Source organism: Borostomias antarcticus, assembly GCF_949987555.1.
Source record: "Borostomias antarcticus genome assembly, chromosome: 23".
NCBI classification, from domain to species: domain Eukaryota; kingdom Metazoa; phylum Chordata; class Actinopteri; order Stomiiformes; family Stomiidae; genus Borostomias; species Borostomias antarcticus.
In genome coordinates this window covers 11534559-11550049 of record NC_140256.1, presented here as the reverse complement: position 1 = coordinate 11550049, position 15491 = coordinate 11534559, and the positions used below count along the sequence as shown (strand labels likewise).

Genomic DNA, 15491 nt, shown 5'->3' with positions numbered 1-15491 from the left:
GTGTGTGAGTGTGTGTGTGTGTGTGTGTTTGCACCACAGAGAACTCAGACCCCCTGCTGTTTCAGGCAGGACCGTAGGGTTGGTGTGTCCCCTGCATGTAGTGTTGCACATACTCACCTTGAACAGGACACACTATCACCTGTTAATGAGTCTCTCTCTCTCCCTCTCTCGCTCTCTCTCTCTCTCTCTCTCTTCCTTCTCTCCCTCTCTCCCTCTCTCTCTCCTTCTCTCTCCTCTCTGTCTCCTTCTCTCTCTCTCTATCTCTCTCTCTCCTTGCCTCTCTCTCTCTTTCTCTCTCTCTCCTTCTCTTTCTCTCTCTCTTTCTCCTTCTCTCTCTCTCTCTCTCTCCTTCTCTCTCTCGCTCTCCTTCCTTCTCTCTCTCTCTCTCCTTCTCTCTCTCTCTCTCTCCTCTCTCTCTCCTTCTCTCTCTCTCAGCGTGAAGAGGAGGAGAGGAAGGACGAGGAGAGGAGGAAGGCGTCGGAGGAGAGACGGCGCTTGGAGAGAGAGAGGGTTCTGCAGGAGCGGAGGGAGGCGGAGGAGAGGGAGAGGAAGATGAACGAGAAACTCCAGAGAATCGAAGAGCAGAGGTCAGGAGCGGTCTTTTCCAGGCTCAGGGGCTCCCTCTGCTGGACGCTCGTGTTGTCGACCAATGTGCTTGTTCGAAGCGCGCTGTGACACCTGTGAACTCTGTCTCTTGTAGAAGAATGCAGGCTCAGCTGGAGGAAGAGATGCACAGACAGGAGAAATCTAAATGGGTGGGTTAGTGAAAACACGGCTGTCTGTGTGTGCGTGTGTGTGTGTGTTCTCTGTAGGGATGAGACGGTATACCATAAAACCGTGTATAAAATGTCCACGGTATTAGAACCGTGACATTCCCTGTGTTTACGGTATTACATTTACGGTATTACACAATAATGCGCTGCTGAAACCAAGTTCAAGTTGCTTGCAACATTTAATTTTGTAATTTAATATAAGCTTGCTATTAATAAACTGAGCTTAATTACAATAGTGTGTATTTTCCATCATGTGTTGCACTGTAGTTCCTTCAAAGTAAAATACTTTGTAACCTGTCTGCTGGTGTTTTGCAGGAGCAGCAACAGAGAGAGCATCAAGATGATATGAGAGCACGTCTCAAGAGGAGCGAGTCTATTGAGAAAGCAGCGGTGTGTATCTAGATCAACACTCCTCTACACACTTTGATCGTCAGAACCGTAATAACTCATTTTTGGCTCGTGCAATGTCCCGTCTTGTCCTGCAGGAGGCAGCGGTGCTGGTGTCCCAGCGCACCATGAACCCCAGGGAGTTCTTCAGACAGCTGTCCTCATCCTCCTCCCTGAGCCCCTCCAGCCCTGGCTCCCCCCGCACAGGTAGGACGCTGCGTGTGTGTGTGTGTGTGTCATAGCCTGTGTGTGTGTGTGTGTGTGTGTGAGGGAGCTTGCGTGTGAGAATATCACTATGTATGTGAGACTATCACTATGCAATAAAATGGATGAACTCCAGCTACTAGTAGCGAAAAACAAAGACTTCTCAACATCCTCCATCCTGGCATTTACAGAGACATGGCTAGGGGACCTAGGTATCCCAGACGCTGCCGTGCAGCTGGAAGGCTTCCCGCTGTTTAGAGCGGAGCGTGACTCTAAATCTTTTTTTCGTGAATGACTCGCGGTGTCAGAACATTACTGGGATTCAGCAGCACTGTTCTCCAGAGCTGGAATCCTTATTCATAAACCGCAGACCATTCTGCGATCACAACGAGGCTCCCACACTGACCGCTCCCCACCCCCGACACCCCCAACACCCCTGACACCCCCAACACCCCCGACATCCCCGACACCCCCGACACCCCCAACACCCCCGACACCCCCTACCCCGACACCCCTGACACCCCCAACACCCCCGACACCCCCAACACCCCCAACACCCCCGACACCCCCAACACCCCCGACACCCCCCGCCCCACAACGGACCCCACCACCGTTGAGAGACAGCGTTGAGAGACGCTTGCACATGACCTGAATGTACTGTATAGGGTGCAATGCATTCACATATCACACCGCATACACCATATACACACACACACACACACACACACACACACACACGCACACACACACACACACACACGCACACACACACACACTCGTATTCACATTACACTCACACTCACTGTACTGTATATACACTGACCGCACTACTTTGTGTATACTGTTTTTTGCGTACCCTTTTTTGCGCTAGCATTTTGTTCTTGCTCTTTGCACTGTCCTGTCTCGTCCCTGTCTTGTCTCGTCCCTGTCCTGCACCCTGTCCAATGCTCTCTCCGTGTCACGCGCCGCGACCCAAAGCAAGTACAGTATGTCGAAAAAACTGCACGGCGATAAAACGAGCTCTGACTCCGGTTGTGATTGTTTTGCTCCCCTTCTCCCAGTCAAGCCCCCCTTCAGGAGGTACCAGCGGAGTCTGACCGACACAGCCTTCGTCTTCGGGAGGTCCGACGGCCCCGCCTCCCCCCGGGAGCTGGTGTCCCCCTTCTCGCGCGCCCCGCCCTCCCCCCTGCAGCGCCCCACGTCCCCGCTCAGCCCCAGGTTCCGTCCCATCGCCTCTCCCCAGTGGCCGCCGGCGCGAGCCCCCGCAGTCTCCCCGCCCGCCTCTCCCCTGCGCTCCTCCGCGCCCCCGGCCTCCGGCCTTCTGCCCGGCCTCTCGTCCGGGAGCCCCCCCCGTGCTCAGCCCCCCGCCGCCCCGCCCGCCCAGGCCTCCGCGCCCCCGGCCTCCCCCGGCCTGCTGGCCTCAGCTCCAGACGGTCAGCAGCCCCAGCAGGCCCCGCCGCCGCCCTCTCCCCCGGCAACCCCGCCCCAGCTCCAGCCTGAGCTCCCCGCCGCGCCCCCCTCTGTCCCCGTGGAGGCCGCTCCGGCTCAACCCACCCCCCTCCCAGAGACACCCCCGCAGGGCGCAGGTAGGTCACCAGGAAGAGCATCAGCATGGTGGATAGAGGGTATAAGAACGATTGACTACATCATTATGAACTTTGCTCCTTTGTCGGTAGGCTGATGCATGACTCCCTACCCATCCCTACTGACCCCCCCCCCAGAACAGTACACAGCCCTACCCATCCCTACTGACCCCCCCTCCCAGAACAGTACACAGCCCTAACCATCCCTACTAACCCCCTCCCCTCTAGAACAGTACACAGCCCTAACCATCCCTACTAACCCCCTCCCCTCTAGAACAGTACACAGCCCTAACCATCCCTACTAACCCCCTCCCCCCAGAAGAAGTACACAGCCCTAACCATCCCTACTAACCCCCTCCCCTCTAGAACAGTACACAGCCCTAACCATCCCTACTAACCCCCTCCCCCCAGAAGAAGTACACAGCCCTAACCATCCCTACTAACCCCCTCCCCCCAGAAGAAGTACACAGCCCTAACCATCCCTGCTGACTCTCTCTCTCTCCTCTAGAACAGTACACAGCCCTAACCATCCCTACTAACCCCCTCCCCTCTAGAACAGTACACAGCCCTAACCATCCCTGCTGACTCTCTCTCTCTCCTCTAGAACAGTACACAGCCACCTGTGTGCAGACAGAGCTGGAGCAGGAGGCTGACGTCACAGTGAAGGCTGTACTAGTGGAGGAGGAGGAGGAGGAGGAGGAGGAGGAGGAGGAGGAGCAGCAGGTAGGGCCAGAGCCCGAGGCCGGTACCACAGAACCAAATGTCGAGGAGGAGGTGAAAGAGGAGGAGGAGGAGAAAGAGGAGGAGGAAGAGGAGGAGACAGCCCAGGACACCCCCGCCATACTAGTGCCAGAACCGATGGACTTGGCCGGGGAGGAAGAAGAAGCCGAGGACGGCGGACAGAAGATGGACCAATCAGATATCATCCAGGCCCCAGCTGAGCCAGTCCTAGTGGAGCTCCCAGAGCAGGAGGAGGAGGAGGAGGAGGAGGAGGAGGAGAAGGAGGAGGAGGAGCCACCTACAGGTAGACTGCTTAGTCTTTGTGTTCCTCTCGTTATTATCTTGCCTCCTAAAACATTTCATGTTGAGTTGAAGACGAGCGGAAAGTCTAACCTGGCATCCTATTTCAGATTCAGAGACTATTCTTCAACCACTCACACAAGAGGACTCAGCCCCACCAACCAATGGGATCAGAGCGATAGAGGACCTAGTGGAACACAATGGTACAGGTGTGTGTCTACATGCGCGCGCACACACGCACTCACACACGCACGCACACACACACACACACACACACACACCTGAACATGATACCCCTGTCATGTCAATGAGACATATGGAATAGACCCATGGTATGCATGCCTGGTCTTTTCCAGAGAGATCCATAAGTCCATCTACAGATGTGAGCAGCCCGGAGCTGACAGGCTGTTATGAAATTCACCATGAGGAGGACTTTGTTGCTGAGAATGAGCAGGAGTTTTCAGAGAACGGGACAGAGGTAACAGCACCTATAAACTCACATCCCCCTTCCTATAACCTTCCTATACCCTGTTATTGAACTTGCAGTTCATACCAATGTCAACCACTAGAGGTCTCTGTTTTGCAGACAGAACAGAACATGTTGCGTGAGAATACCAGTCTGTTAGAGGTTCACCCATAGCTTGAGGCTGTGAATGCATTTGAAGGAATAGTGACACTGGATTGGAGCAACTAACTCTCCTCCTCCTTTTTTTTTTAGGTTTTACCAGACAGACAGCTGTGTGTTCGAGCTCTTTATGACTATCAAGCAGGTAATTCAGTGTATAGCTGATTATATAGGAGTGTATGAAAGAAAGTGCATGCACACGCACACACACACAAATTTGAATTCTTTATTTAGGTTCGCATTTTCAGAATACATTGCAGGGGCCCAAATATAATTCCATTGCTGTCATGTTGGGTCGTTTAACATGTGTCATTTCATAGTTACAAGCAAGCTTCTAGGATGTACACAATATATGCTTACATGCACATATATACACACATACTCTACATATATATTGGTGGTATAATATACAGTATATAATAATGATGTACAATAAGCATATAGAAAATACCACTAACACCATGGGAGTTGTGGGTACAGAAAACATCTCCAAATGCAGCGGCTGCAAATAATGGAGAAGCTTGAGCAATATTTTGCAGTCTGCTTTGCTTCACACTTGTCCAACCCTATAATCCATAGGCCCCTGACTATGCACATGGCCCAGGCTGCCAAATATACTGTAAACACAATTAGCTGACACTTGTAGCCAAGCTGTATAATGGCTTGTACCAGTGGCTGGTACTTTAGTTGTTTAGAGATAAACGCTTCTTCTAAACTAGAATCAAAAGTACAGCCCACTTCCAACAGGGACATCTCACTGTGGCCCTCATCAATCACAATGACATCCGGTGAATTTGCATGTACGTTTGAGAATACATGGGGGTCACTGCGTTGGAACATTTGGTTTCATAAGGGAGTTCTTATGTATTACAACAGAGGGGTGTAGGGTAGATGAGACGTCCTTGGTTATAACGTCAACAATTCTATCGTGTCTGGATATGAATAGACCTTTGTTAAAATGACAACGCTTTAATATATGGGACATGGACACACACACACACACACACACACACACACACACACACAGTTTACCATAATTCTCTGTGTTCCCACAGAGGACGATTCAGAGATCTCTTTTGAGCCTGGTGACATCATAAGCGATGTGGAGACTGTGGACAAGGCCTGGTGGAGGGGCTGCAGCAAGGACGGGCGTCAGGGGCTCTTCCCAGCCAACTACGTAGAGACCATCTAGACACACACACACACCGCGCTCAGGGACTGAGCACTCTGTCTCTGCGGAGCTCCTGGTGACCATTCCAAGATGTTGAGGAACCCAGACGTCCTGTTGAGCCCAGCAGGCTGATGAACACAGACACGCTGCAGCGCGGCCCGACCAGCTGACTGAGAGAGAGGGATCATGGGAGCGCATGTCTACAAGGCCAACAAGTCCCACACGTCCTGTTCCTTCTCACCATAGAAAACATCTCTGAAGCCCCTCAAGTGATGAGTCAGCCTACAGAACCTGTTATTCACTATATGGGAAAAAAAAAAATCATGATGTAACCTTTGAACTGATTTTGGCGTTTTATGTTTGCTTCTGTATCAACAATTATGTTTTGTATTACGTGTTCTAATTTTTTATTTTATTTTATCCAAGCTCATCTGATCTTTGCATTATGTTAACTTTACATAGCCTATATACAAACTGAAAAAAGTATGTTTGTAAATCAGACTTTCCTTTCGGAGTAAGAACCTTTTAAGAAGTCACTTTATGTCTTAATACTCTCCACTTGTACATAAGCATGTATAGTAACAGCCACATGGTTTCTTATGCCATATTCCAGGTGTGTATGGTTGTTGTATTCGCTATGTACTTACTCAACACTTACAAATACTACAAACTCATATCCTGTCTGCTTGTGATTGAACCTGGTCATTTCTCATTTTAACATCTGCAAGGGACATTCACTAATTAGATTGTGGTAGCAGCTATTGAGGATGAAAACTTGAATATTAGGCCTGAATAGACTGAAAAGAGAGACTACTGTGGGCCCAAAAAGCTTTAGATTTGCTTCTACAAGGTTTGTAATGTTCGCTTTGACTGCTGAATAATTATTTTTCATTTCTCACCCTCCGGGCTCCAGCTTCTCCACTTTCTGGAAATCATTCGCATTTGCTGTATGAAATTGTGACCTGTATTAATACAACCTGGTCCTTTGGCTCTGTGTCGAGCACTGGCACTTGACCCAGCAACCGTCCAATTAGCAGCCCTCCTCCCCAGACATCTTTCTGTCTGTGTGAATTGTGTGAACTCACACTGTGATCAGGATCAACCAGTTTCTAGGCACCCAATCAGCAGGGTGGAGAGTTTCTCAGGTGAGTAGAGTTTGACAGGACTGCTGCCTGGGTGTATGCAGTACAGTATATAATTACCTATGGCTATTGGATTGACTGGTTATTTGAACTTTCTTAATGTATATTGAGCTCATAATGTTTTAGAAGTACATAATATAGAATGAGAAGTAGTAAAGTTTAAAACAAAAACACACAGACATGACCAGGTGCTCAGGTTTTCCACGGTCAATCATGTCTCATGATTTGTGAGCCAGTGTGAATCAATCAAAGGAGCAAATCCCATGTAGACTGCAGTGATGCATGTCCACCTCTGGAGGGAGACATTGCTTTTTCTAACATTGGGCTGTGCCAGAAAGACAAAGCCAGAATACTTTGGCAGACAGAGAAGGTTTACTGTTTCAGAGAATTTTTCAAAGCTAAAAATGACTAATTCGGCTACACCTCAAATAAGATTTCTCCCCATGGCTAATAATGATTGATTGAATGTGACATTTAATATGTCTTCCAAAACTAAATATTTTGTGGGGGGGGGGCTCTGTTCCGCTCTTGCAGTGCCAGTTCAATAACACTGTTTGGCAGGTCTGTTTGTGGTTGAGAAACGTAGAGGTAATGCTTGACATGGCCCTCATCCTGTCTCAACTGATGTCTGTTGACACATGAGTAATTATATATCTTAGTTGCCCCCAGAAGGAAAGTAGTCAGTGATATTTTGAAAAGGTGATAAGGTTGTTATGAAATGGTGCTGTCACCAGAGGAAGATGGAGAGCAGACTCTTAGGCTGTCACTATTCACTATTCACAAATAATAGTCACTATTATTTGACTAAACTAAACTAATCTAAATATGAATAAGAAATTCATGAACATTGACCACTATTACCATAACGAACACCGTCTAATTTCAAATGAGTACAGTATGTGATCGTGTGCGTCTGCGAATGCATGCGTCTATCTGTTTGTGTACAGTATGTGTGTGTGTGTGTGTGTGTCTGTCTCTGTGTAGCCTGTCCCTCATCTCATGGGTGTCCTCAGACCTGGTTGGGCTGCCATGTCTCTTTGGATTAGCAGGAGCGATGGGGAACCCCTGATTAATGTGCCAGTCAACTTTCCCTCACAGCCTCTGAGGGATGTTTTTTACTGCTCTGCGACCCCAGTAAGAGAGCCCCCTAGCCCACGGTGCTGAGACAGATATCTGATGTGTGTGTGTGTGTGTGTGTGTGTATGTGTATCTCTGGTGGTGTACCCACTTCCTGGGTGGCCCTTGTGCCCTCCTGGTACTATCTGCTAATTGACAGGCCCTATCAGCCTGGTGGTTGGCAGAGCTGACGTGTGTGGGCGGGTCGATGTGAGGCGCCGCCGCGGAAATGCCACTCACGGCGGGATTATTGGCAGCACCGACGCCAGCCGCACAGCGCTAATCTGACCTGGCTGCAGATAGCTTGTGGCACCAACTCGGATTCTGTTCCAGAACACGCACACACACGCACACACGCACCCACCCACACACACACACACACACACACACGCACACACACACACACGCACCCACACACCCACACACACACACACACACACACACACGCGCGTGCATGATTGTTGCCTGTCCAGTCAGTGTGCCTGGGGCTGGCCTCCTCCTCCTTTGCCCTATGAAAGTTCCCACTCTGTGTTTGAGTGCTCTTTTGCATAAACAGGCATGGCTCAGCCCAGACTGACAACACTCTTCTCAACAGGCCCCAATGATAAACAGACAGGCCCCTCTCCTGTCTCTTTTCTTATAGTCTTTTCTTTTCATTAGAAGATGAAAGACATCTTCAGCATCTTTTTCTTTTAGCTTTATTATTTATTATAAGCTATAGGGCAATAGTACGTTTAACATCTGACCAACAGCTTATATAAAGCTTTAACTTGATCTCCACATTGCCATTTCACTTCTTCCTCTAAGATCTAATCTTCCAAACCTTAGAGATAGATAAGGCCAGACAGTTTTTGCTGTCAACATGGAAACACTAATTTCTGTGACCTTTTTTCTGGCAAAGCTCACTGTCCCCACCACAGCCGTCAAAAAAAAATTCCCCTCCACAAGTCACAAACACACACACGCACACGCGCGCACACACACACACACACACACACACACACACACGCACACGCGCACACACACACACACACACACACACACACACACACACACACACACACACAACCTTACAATAAGGCAGGATTAGAAGATCACTCTGTCTCAGAAGAAATAGGACTCACAAGCTAGTGACCGGTTGGCCACATTTTCATCCTCTGGATTTTTCGTGATGTGATTCCCTTGAGGCGGTTATACTTTTATGATGCCATTCCTCCGTTTGCGATCAGACTGCGTGTCCCATTGTGATTCCACGGTTGGAGAGCCGGGCTGGTGAATGGTTAAATCTCTCTGCTATTGTAGAGGAATCTTCAAAGTGAGCAGAAAACCACAGAGACATGCTGTGAGCTGGTAATTAATGGCGCAGACTGAATCTGGATGGTTTATTATCTGATTTTCAAGATGAAAAACCAACATTTCTGCTGCAACAGGCCATGACCAAATGACTTATTTCATCTTCAAAACGTTTTCCTGGAAAACTATCCCCGCAAAATATGAATTTGATTTTTTTTCTTTGAAAACCAAAAGTGATTTTGGTCTTCATTAACTCATATGTGGTTCCAGTAGAAAGTGCGCTGTATGGCTTCTCTTTATTGGATTCTTATTCATACCGATCCTTTACATTTCCACTCAGCAAATTGGCATGGGATGTGTTTTGCTAAAAGGAGCTCATCTGGTCATTAGCATAATGTTCGCTTCGGATAGAAAGGTATAGCAGAAAAGATTAATAAAACCATAAAGGGTATTCGGAGAGCACAGGCCTCCGCCCATGAATGCATTTTGTTGGTGTAACCGAGTTGAAATGGTTAAAGTCACAGCTTTTTGGTGGCATAACTAGTAGTGGTGTTTATGACAGGTGGTAATGTGTGAACATAAATCAGAGGACCTGGGTATGATGCCAGTGTGGGCAAGTTGCAGGAGGAAGCGATACTGACGAGTGATTGCACTGACATCTATTAGATCAACATGTGCAGTTGTTGAATGCTGCTAAAGGACAACAAACCAACTCACGTATCCTTTGCCCAGCGACGTTGTCAATTAAATCAAATGGTCATAGGTCGATGCAGGACATCTTGTATTGGTTATAAGCATTGTGATTAAAGGTGGAGTTTATTGTTAGGGTTCCAAAACAAGACTAGTGTCAACAACTTACAGTATTAGCCTTAGACCACAAAGCCTGTGAAGCCTCCAATCAACAACCAAGCGAACAAAAAGCTGTTGATGTGCATGTGTGAGTATGGATGCTAATATATGTTTGTGTGTGTGTGCACGCGTGGGCTGTGTTGAGATGTCAATGACCCCGGTTGTTATCGGAGGTGATGGGCGGCCTCTGACCTCTGTGACTCACACAGAACGGCCAGTGGCAGCATAACCATTGCTGCCAGATGCTGTGATGCCTCTCTCTAATCGACTCTCACAAGTGACCGTGATAGGGGACGCCCAGGGTGGCATCTCAGAGAGACAAACACATCAGATAGGCCCAGGCCCTGTGCCCTAACTGGCCTTAAGGTCAGGCTTCATAATGTGAGATTGTGTTTCTTCACACAGGCTAAGGCCTGGCCTTTGGTGACAACCTGTTTCTTTTTTTTTCTTGGCTCTTTGTCATGTTTTTCAGGTCACTGAGCCTGGATTTGTCTCATTAGTGCACTGTATGAGTGAACACAAGGGTGTAGGTTTGGTTTGAACATTGGTGGGGACAAATATTTTGCCATCCTATTTGCAAGCTGGTTACAAACATGAACATGCATTGCAGAGGGCATACATTTTGAAAACAGCTTTAGGTTTATTCACACAGTTTGCATGTTCTCCCCATGCTCACTTGGGTTCCCTCCACATAGAATGGAGTTGTATGAAAAACATGCAGAAGAACAGATGCTCTTCAGTCCTGACCAGAACTTGGACTGAGCTCTTGGACATTGTCCCTGGGTGCCAAGGCTGCCCACTGCTCTTAGCTGCCCCTGAAGGAGGACAGCTGGAATGGGAGAAATGCAGAGGATAAATTCCACCGGCGACCATGTGTTTGTGTGTTGTGTGCAGGGTTATAATAGTTTTGCTTTTTTCATTAGTTTTTATTTTTATATCGTTTTAACTTTTTGTGTTCAATTTCAGTTTAGTTTTAATTAGTTTTTAAAGCAGATTTGTAGTTTAGTTTATTTTAAATTTTTTGATAATGCTTAGTTTTAGTTTAGTTTTTATTAGTTTCAGTATTAGTTTTTTTTTTTCTGCGCTAGCCTCGTGAGACCATCCTGATCTCGTGAGCTCATGTTGTTTCACTCTGTGCAAAACAAACCATCTGGCGAACGTCAGATTACTTCTGTGCAGGGGCACAGCTAAAGAAATAATGGAGGATGGATTTCATATCCATCCAAAATACTAGGCTTATGTATGGAATGAAAAAGACTAAAACTAAGACATTTTCTCTACAATTTTAGTTTATTTTAGTTAGTTTTGTAAACACACAATGCAGTTTTAGTTAGTTATCGTTTTTTTGTAAAGCCTAGTTTTTATTTTTATTTCAGTTAACTAAAATGTTTTTTCACACCTAGTTTTCATTTTTTAGTTAGTTTTCGTTAACTATAATAACCTTGGTTGTGTGTCGCCTCTCACTCACACCTGTGTTGTGTGTAATTTCCGTGTGGCGAATAAACGACCCTCCAAGTGACGTGATTAAGGACGCCTTTGATCTTGTTACTATCTTCAAATGGTCTTTGTTCAATAGTTGAGTAAGTTGAAGTCAAATCAAAAAGGCACTGGTAATCGAAACTTAATGCAATGGCTTTATTTGTATGTACAGTAACAGACAATTAAAACCGGTAAAGCTCTCGAGAGATACTACCCCGGACCGATGCCTCACGGGGTCTTATATACCCCGTATCTGATGTGAGAACACCTGCTTTCTCACGCAGTGTTGTTTCTTAGCCTGATCCGTTATCTACTGGCCAATTACTGATCACGGTTAATGTTACTTTGCTCACAGCTGCGTTCCCACGGAGCAACTGCTCTCCCCCTCCCTTACAGAACTGGCCTACTGTTTTGTCCGACTGAGCTAGCCGGGCCTAAAACTGACTTTTAAGAATAGACACATAATATAATCTGGATTAGAACAAAGGTTCGAGCTTAGTTAGGCAAATTAATACACGACATTTCCCCCCTTTGTGACTATAGAGTCACAGATCAATATTCATACAACAGAATGATTAAAAACATAATAAAAAGTTAAGTATAAGAGTTACCAAACTAGAGGCCAGATAAAACTTCATTCACAATGATTCATATTGGCTAAAAACAATCACATAGTAATAGTATTGGCCTCAAAATATCAAAGATACAAACTAATATGATATAGCTTACTTTTAGATGCTCATCAGTTACTTTGTAGGCAAAAAATGGTTTATTCTAGCACGCCTTCTGGCCACACTTAATGCCATTAGGCAGATTAATGATCCTTCATTGCCCAAAAACAATCACTCCTTACCATCAAGCGTTTCACTGACAGAGCCGCGCGGGTTTGATTCCTAAGAACCCACCATTGCCCGGAAACCCCAGACAGCTACGGCAACCTTTCAGCGAGAAGCCTCATAAACCACAAAGTAACTGAAGTTCCAGTGCTTACATTGTACCCTCCAGTGTGAATATAAGATTTAAACAGTGTAATACCAAACAGCCTTAACGGCAATCACAGTACGCTCTTAATGCATGTCATGTATTATAGTAGGCACAACATCATTGGCAGTGTTTTACTTAATGATTGACAAACTTATTGTAAACAACTTAAAAACATTGTGCACTAAAATTGACTCATGTGTGGTGGTGGAACTGCCACGCTATAATACACATTGAATACTGAAGTGGGGTGTAGTGAGGTTACATGAATATAGTCCCACAATTACCCATTACTGGGTGATGCTTTTCAGATTGGGCCGACTTTGCCCTTCAGCCGACCATCTCTCGTCTGGATGACCCGCTTGAGTGACTGGACGTCCCCCTTGAGTGACTGAAAGTCCCCCTTCATTGACTGAAAGTCCCCCTTCATTGACTGAAAGCCCCCCTCCATTGACTGAAAGCTCCCCTTCATTGACTGAAAGCCCCCCTCGACCCCCTTCACCGTGGTGATGAGCTCTTTGAGGACTTCAATCACTTTGTAAGTCTCTCTGGCTGGCTGCGCTCGATACTTTTGACGTGCCTTCGCTCGGCCACGCATATAACGCACCTTTTTCTTGCCTGCTTCACCAGGGATCCTCCTAGTGAACTCGACGAACCTGGATTTTGGCAACTCGGCCAAGGCCTCTCTGACTTCCCAGGTGTCGGGAAAGTCATCCATATCCACTTCCCCCTCTGACATAAGTGCTGTGTGCACCCCATACTCAGATTCGTCATCTGTGTCAGAGTGGTGTGGAGTTGTGGGAACTGGTGAAGTGACGGGGCTTGTGGGGCTCCAGATGGGAGAGGGAGGGGTCTGAGTTGGCGCTGGGGTCTCAGATGGCGCTGGGGTCTCAGATGGCGCTGGGGTCTCAGATGGCGCTGGGGTCTCAGATGGCGCTGGGGTCTCAGATGGCGCTGGGGTCTTCCTGAAGTTTCCCCCCCCTCTTCCCTGCAGTGCAGTGTAGTTACGATCTCTCTGTTGAGTTGAACCGCCCCCAGCGGTCGGGACCTCCGCAGTCAGCAGTTGGTACAGGATGGACTCCGTCTCTCTTTGGCCCAGACGGGACGGGTAAGGGGCCATCCTTGATGGACCTGGTGCAGATCTCGGGCTGGTTGAACCGGTGCCACCGGCGCTCCATGTGGTTCTCCCTGTAACGGTGTAGGACTGCCTACCATACACTGCTTCTATCTGGACTGGGGGCGTTATACCAGGACCGACAGGTGCTGGTGTGTGTGGCAAGAATTCTCCCTGAACTGGGGTAAACCGACCCGTAGAACCCTGAGCTCGGGCTCGGGTTTGGTAATAGCTATTCTGACTCATGTCTGGCAGATATTGGCCTATACTAGGAAATGTGGGGATTGGCCAGAACTGCGGATCTTCCTGGGGAGCAAAGCTAGATGTAGAAGTGGGGTATTCTATTTTGCGCACTGGCGGCAGGTTGCGGTAGACAGCCGGTGTCAAGGATACAGTTTGGGGCCTGATCGGACTGATATCTATCTGGGGTGCTGGTAGGGGTTGGGTCTGCATGGCCTGGGACTGGACCGGCTGGCCAAAGGGCTGCTGGGGTAGGCCAACGTTGTCCCTCCAGTAGTTTCCCTGGTCCATGATTTTCTATCAAACAATTACTCAGAGTTAGATTTGCAGTCATTGGTCATACACAGAGATATCCATCATTTTGACCCATTAATCTAAGCCCACCATTGGTCGAGCTCTTCCATATTGGAATACAAATGGTCACACTCTTGTGGTTGGACTATAGCATCGTCTGATTGTAAGATTGACATTTGATCTATTTGGCTTTCTTCCTCCAACCTAACTCTGCGCTGTTGGACCTGTACCATAAATTGACCAATGGTTATTTTTGATACCTGTTTTAACGCTAGGCTAGCAACAGGCACTACGCAACATGCTGTTATTAATATAATCAAAAGGATACAGGCTACCACTATCCCTACACCCCTCAGGACCTTGCTCCATGACAGGTTTTTAAGCCAATCCCACCATTGTTCAGTTTTGGTGTTCCAGTTAGAATTAATCACATGTTCATCGCGTAGTAGTTTGAGTTTGGACAAAGCCGTTGTAAGGTTCCCTCCTTCTCCAGTGTGCTTAGGTATTACTGAACAGCATTCTTCACCTATTTGTTGGCATACTCCCTGATCTTCGGCTAGGAGTGTTTCAATTACAAACCTATTTTGCAGAGCCATAAGAGATACAGCATGCAGTTGTTCTCTCACACCCTCAAGCGCGCGTATGGTGTAATTAATAAACCGCTGTTGGTTGTACCACATGTAATTGATCCACCTACTGTTACGAGCGAGGTACTGCGCGTTAATTATTTGTCCGTAAAACGGTACTGACCCTGCGATTTGCCCTGAAATTATCCAGGACTCGCTTATGGCTTTATGGTCATCGGGCGCACCAAACGGTTCTTGATTCCATGCTATGTAAACCTTATCATCTGTTTTCCATTTTTGGCCAATGTCTCTCTTTTTCCTATCTCCTGATAATGTTGATGGGGCTAAAACTGTTATTTTCCCTGTTAGCATTGTGGGTGCACAGATCCCTTCCCAGCTGTTTGGAAGGTGAGTGCGAATTTGCTCATCTTTTTCACATATCCAAAACATGTCCCCTATTGGGACGGTTCCCCCAGAATAATCTGGAATTGTGTATTGTGAGATTTGCGTCTCCTCTAGCTGATAGATAACCCTCTTTCCATTTACTACTAGTTGTTGACATTGGAAATTTGCCTTCTTTGTGGTATTACATAGTTTGAGGTACTCTGTTTTGTTTCCGTTTCCACTTTTGTCGCTTGGGTACCATGTTATGTT

General features: G+C 47.3%; 1 protein-coding gene across 1 annotated transcript in view; it reads left to right on the top strand.

Moving 5' to 3' along the window:
* The window catches only part of LOC311324380 (drebrin-like protein), a gene marked incomplete at both ends in the record, with an annotated part of 28491 nt that extends 22707 nt beyond the window's left edge, over positions 1 to 5784 (top strand). Inside the window, 8 exons of the mRNA XM_084456841.1 lie at positions 442 to 587; positions 701 to 755; positions 1089 to 1163; positions 1259 to 1367; positions 2426 to 2950; positions 3552 to 3616; positions 4686 to 4737; positions 5648 to 5784. Of these exons, the coding sequence (XP_084312967.1) occupies positions 442 to 587; positions 701 to 755; positions 1089 to 1163; positions 1259 to 1367; positions 2426 to 2950; positions 3552 to 3616; positions 4686 to 4737; positions 5648 to 5784 (1164 nt within the window). The remainder of the gene's footprint in view (positions 1 to 441; positions 588 to 700; positions 756 to 1088; positions 1164 to 1258; positions 1368 to 2425; positions 2951 to 3551; positions 3617 to 4685; positions 4738 to 5647) is intronic.
* Between the last annotated feature and the right edge of the window lie 9707 nt (positions 5785 to 15491).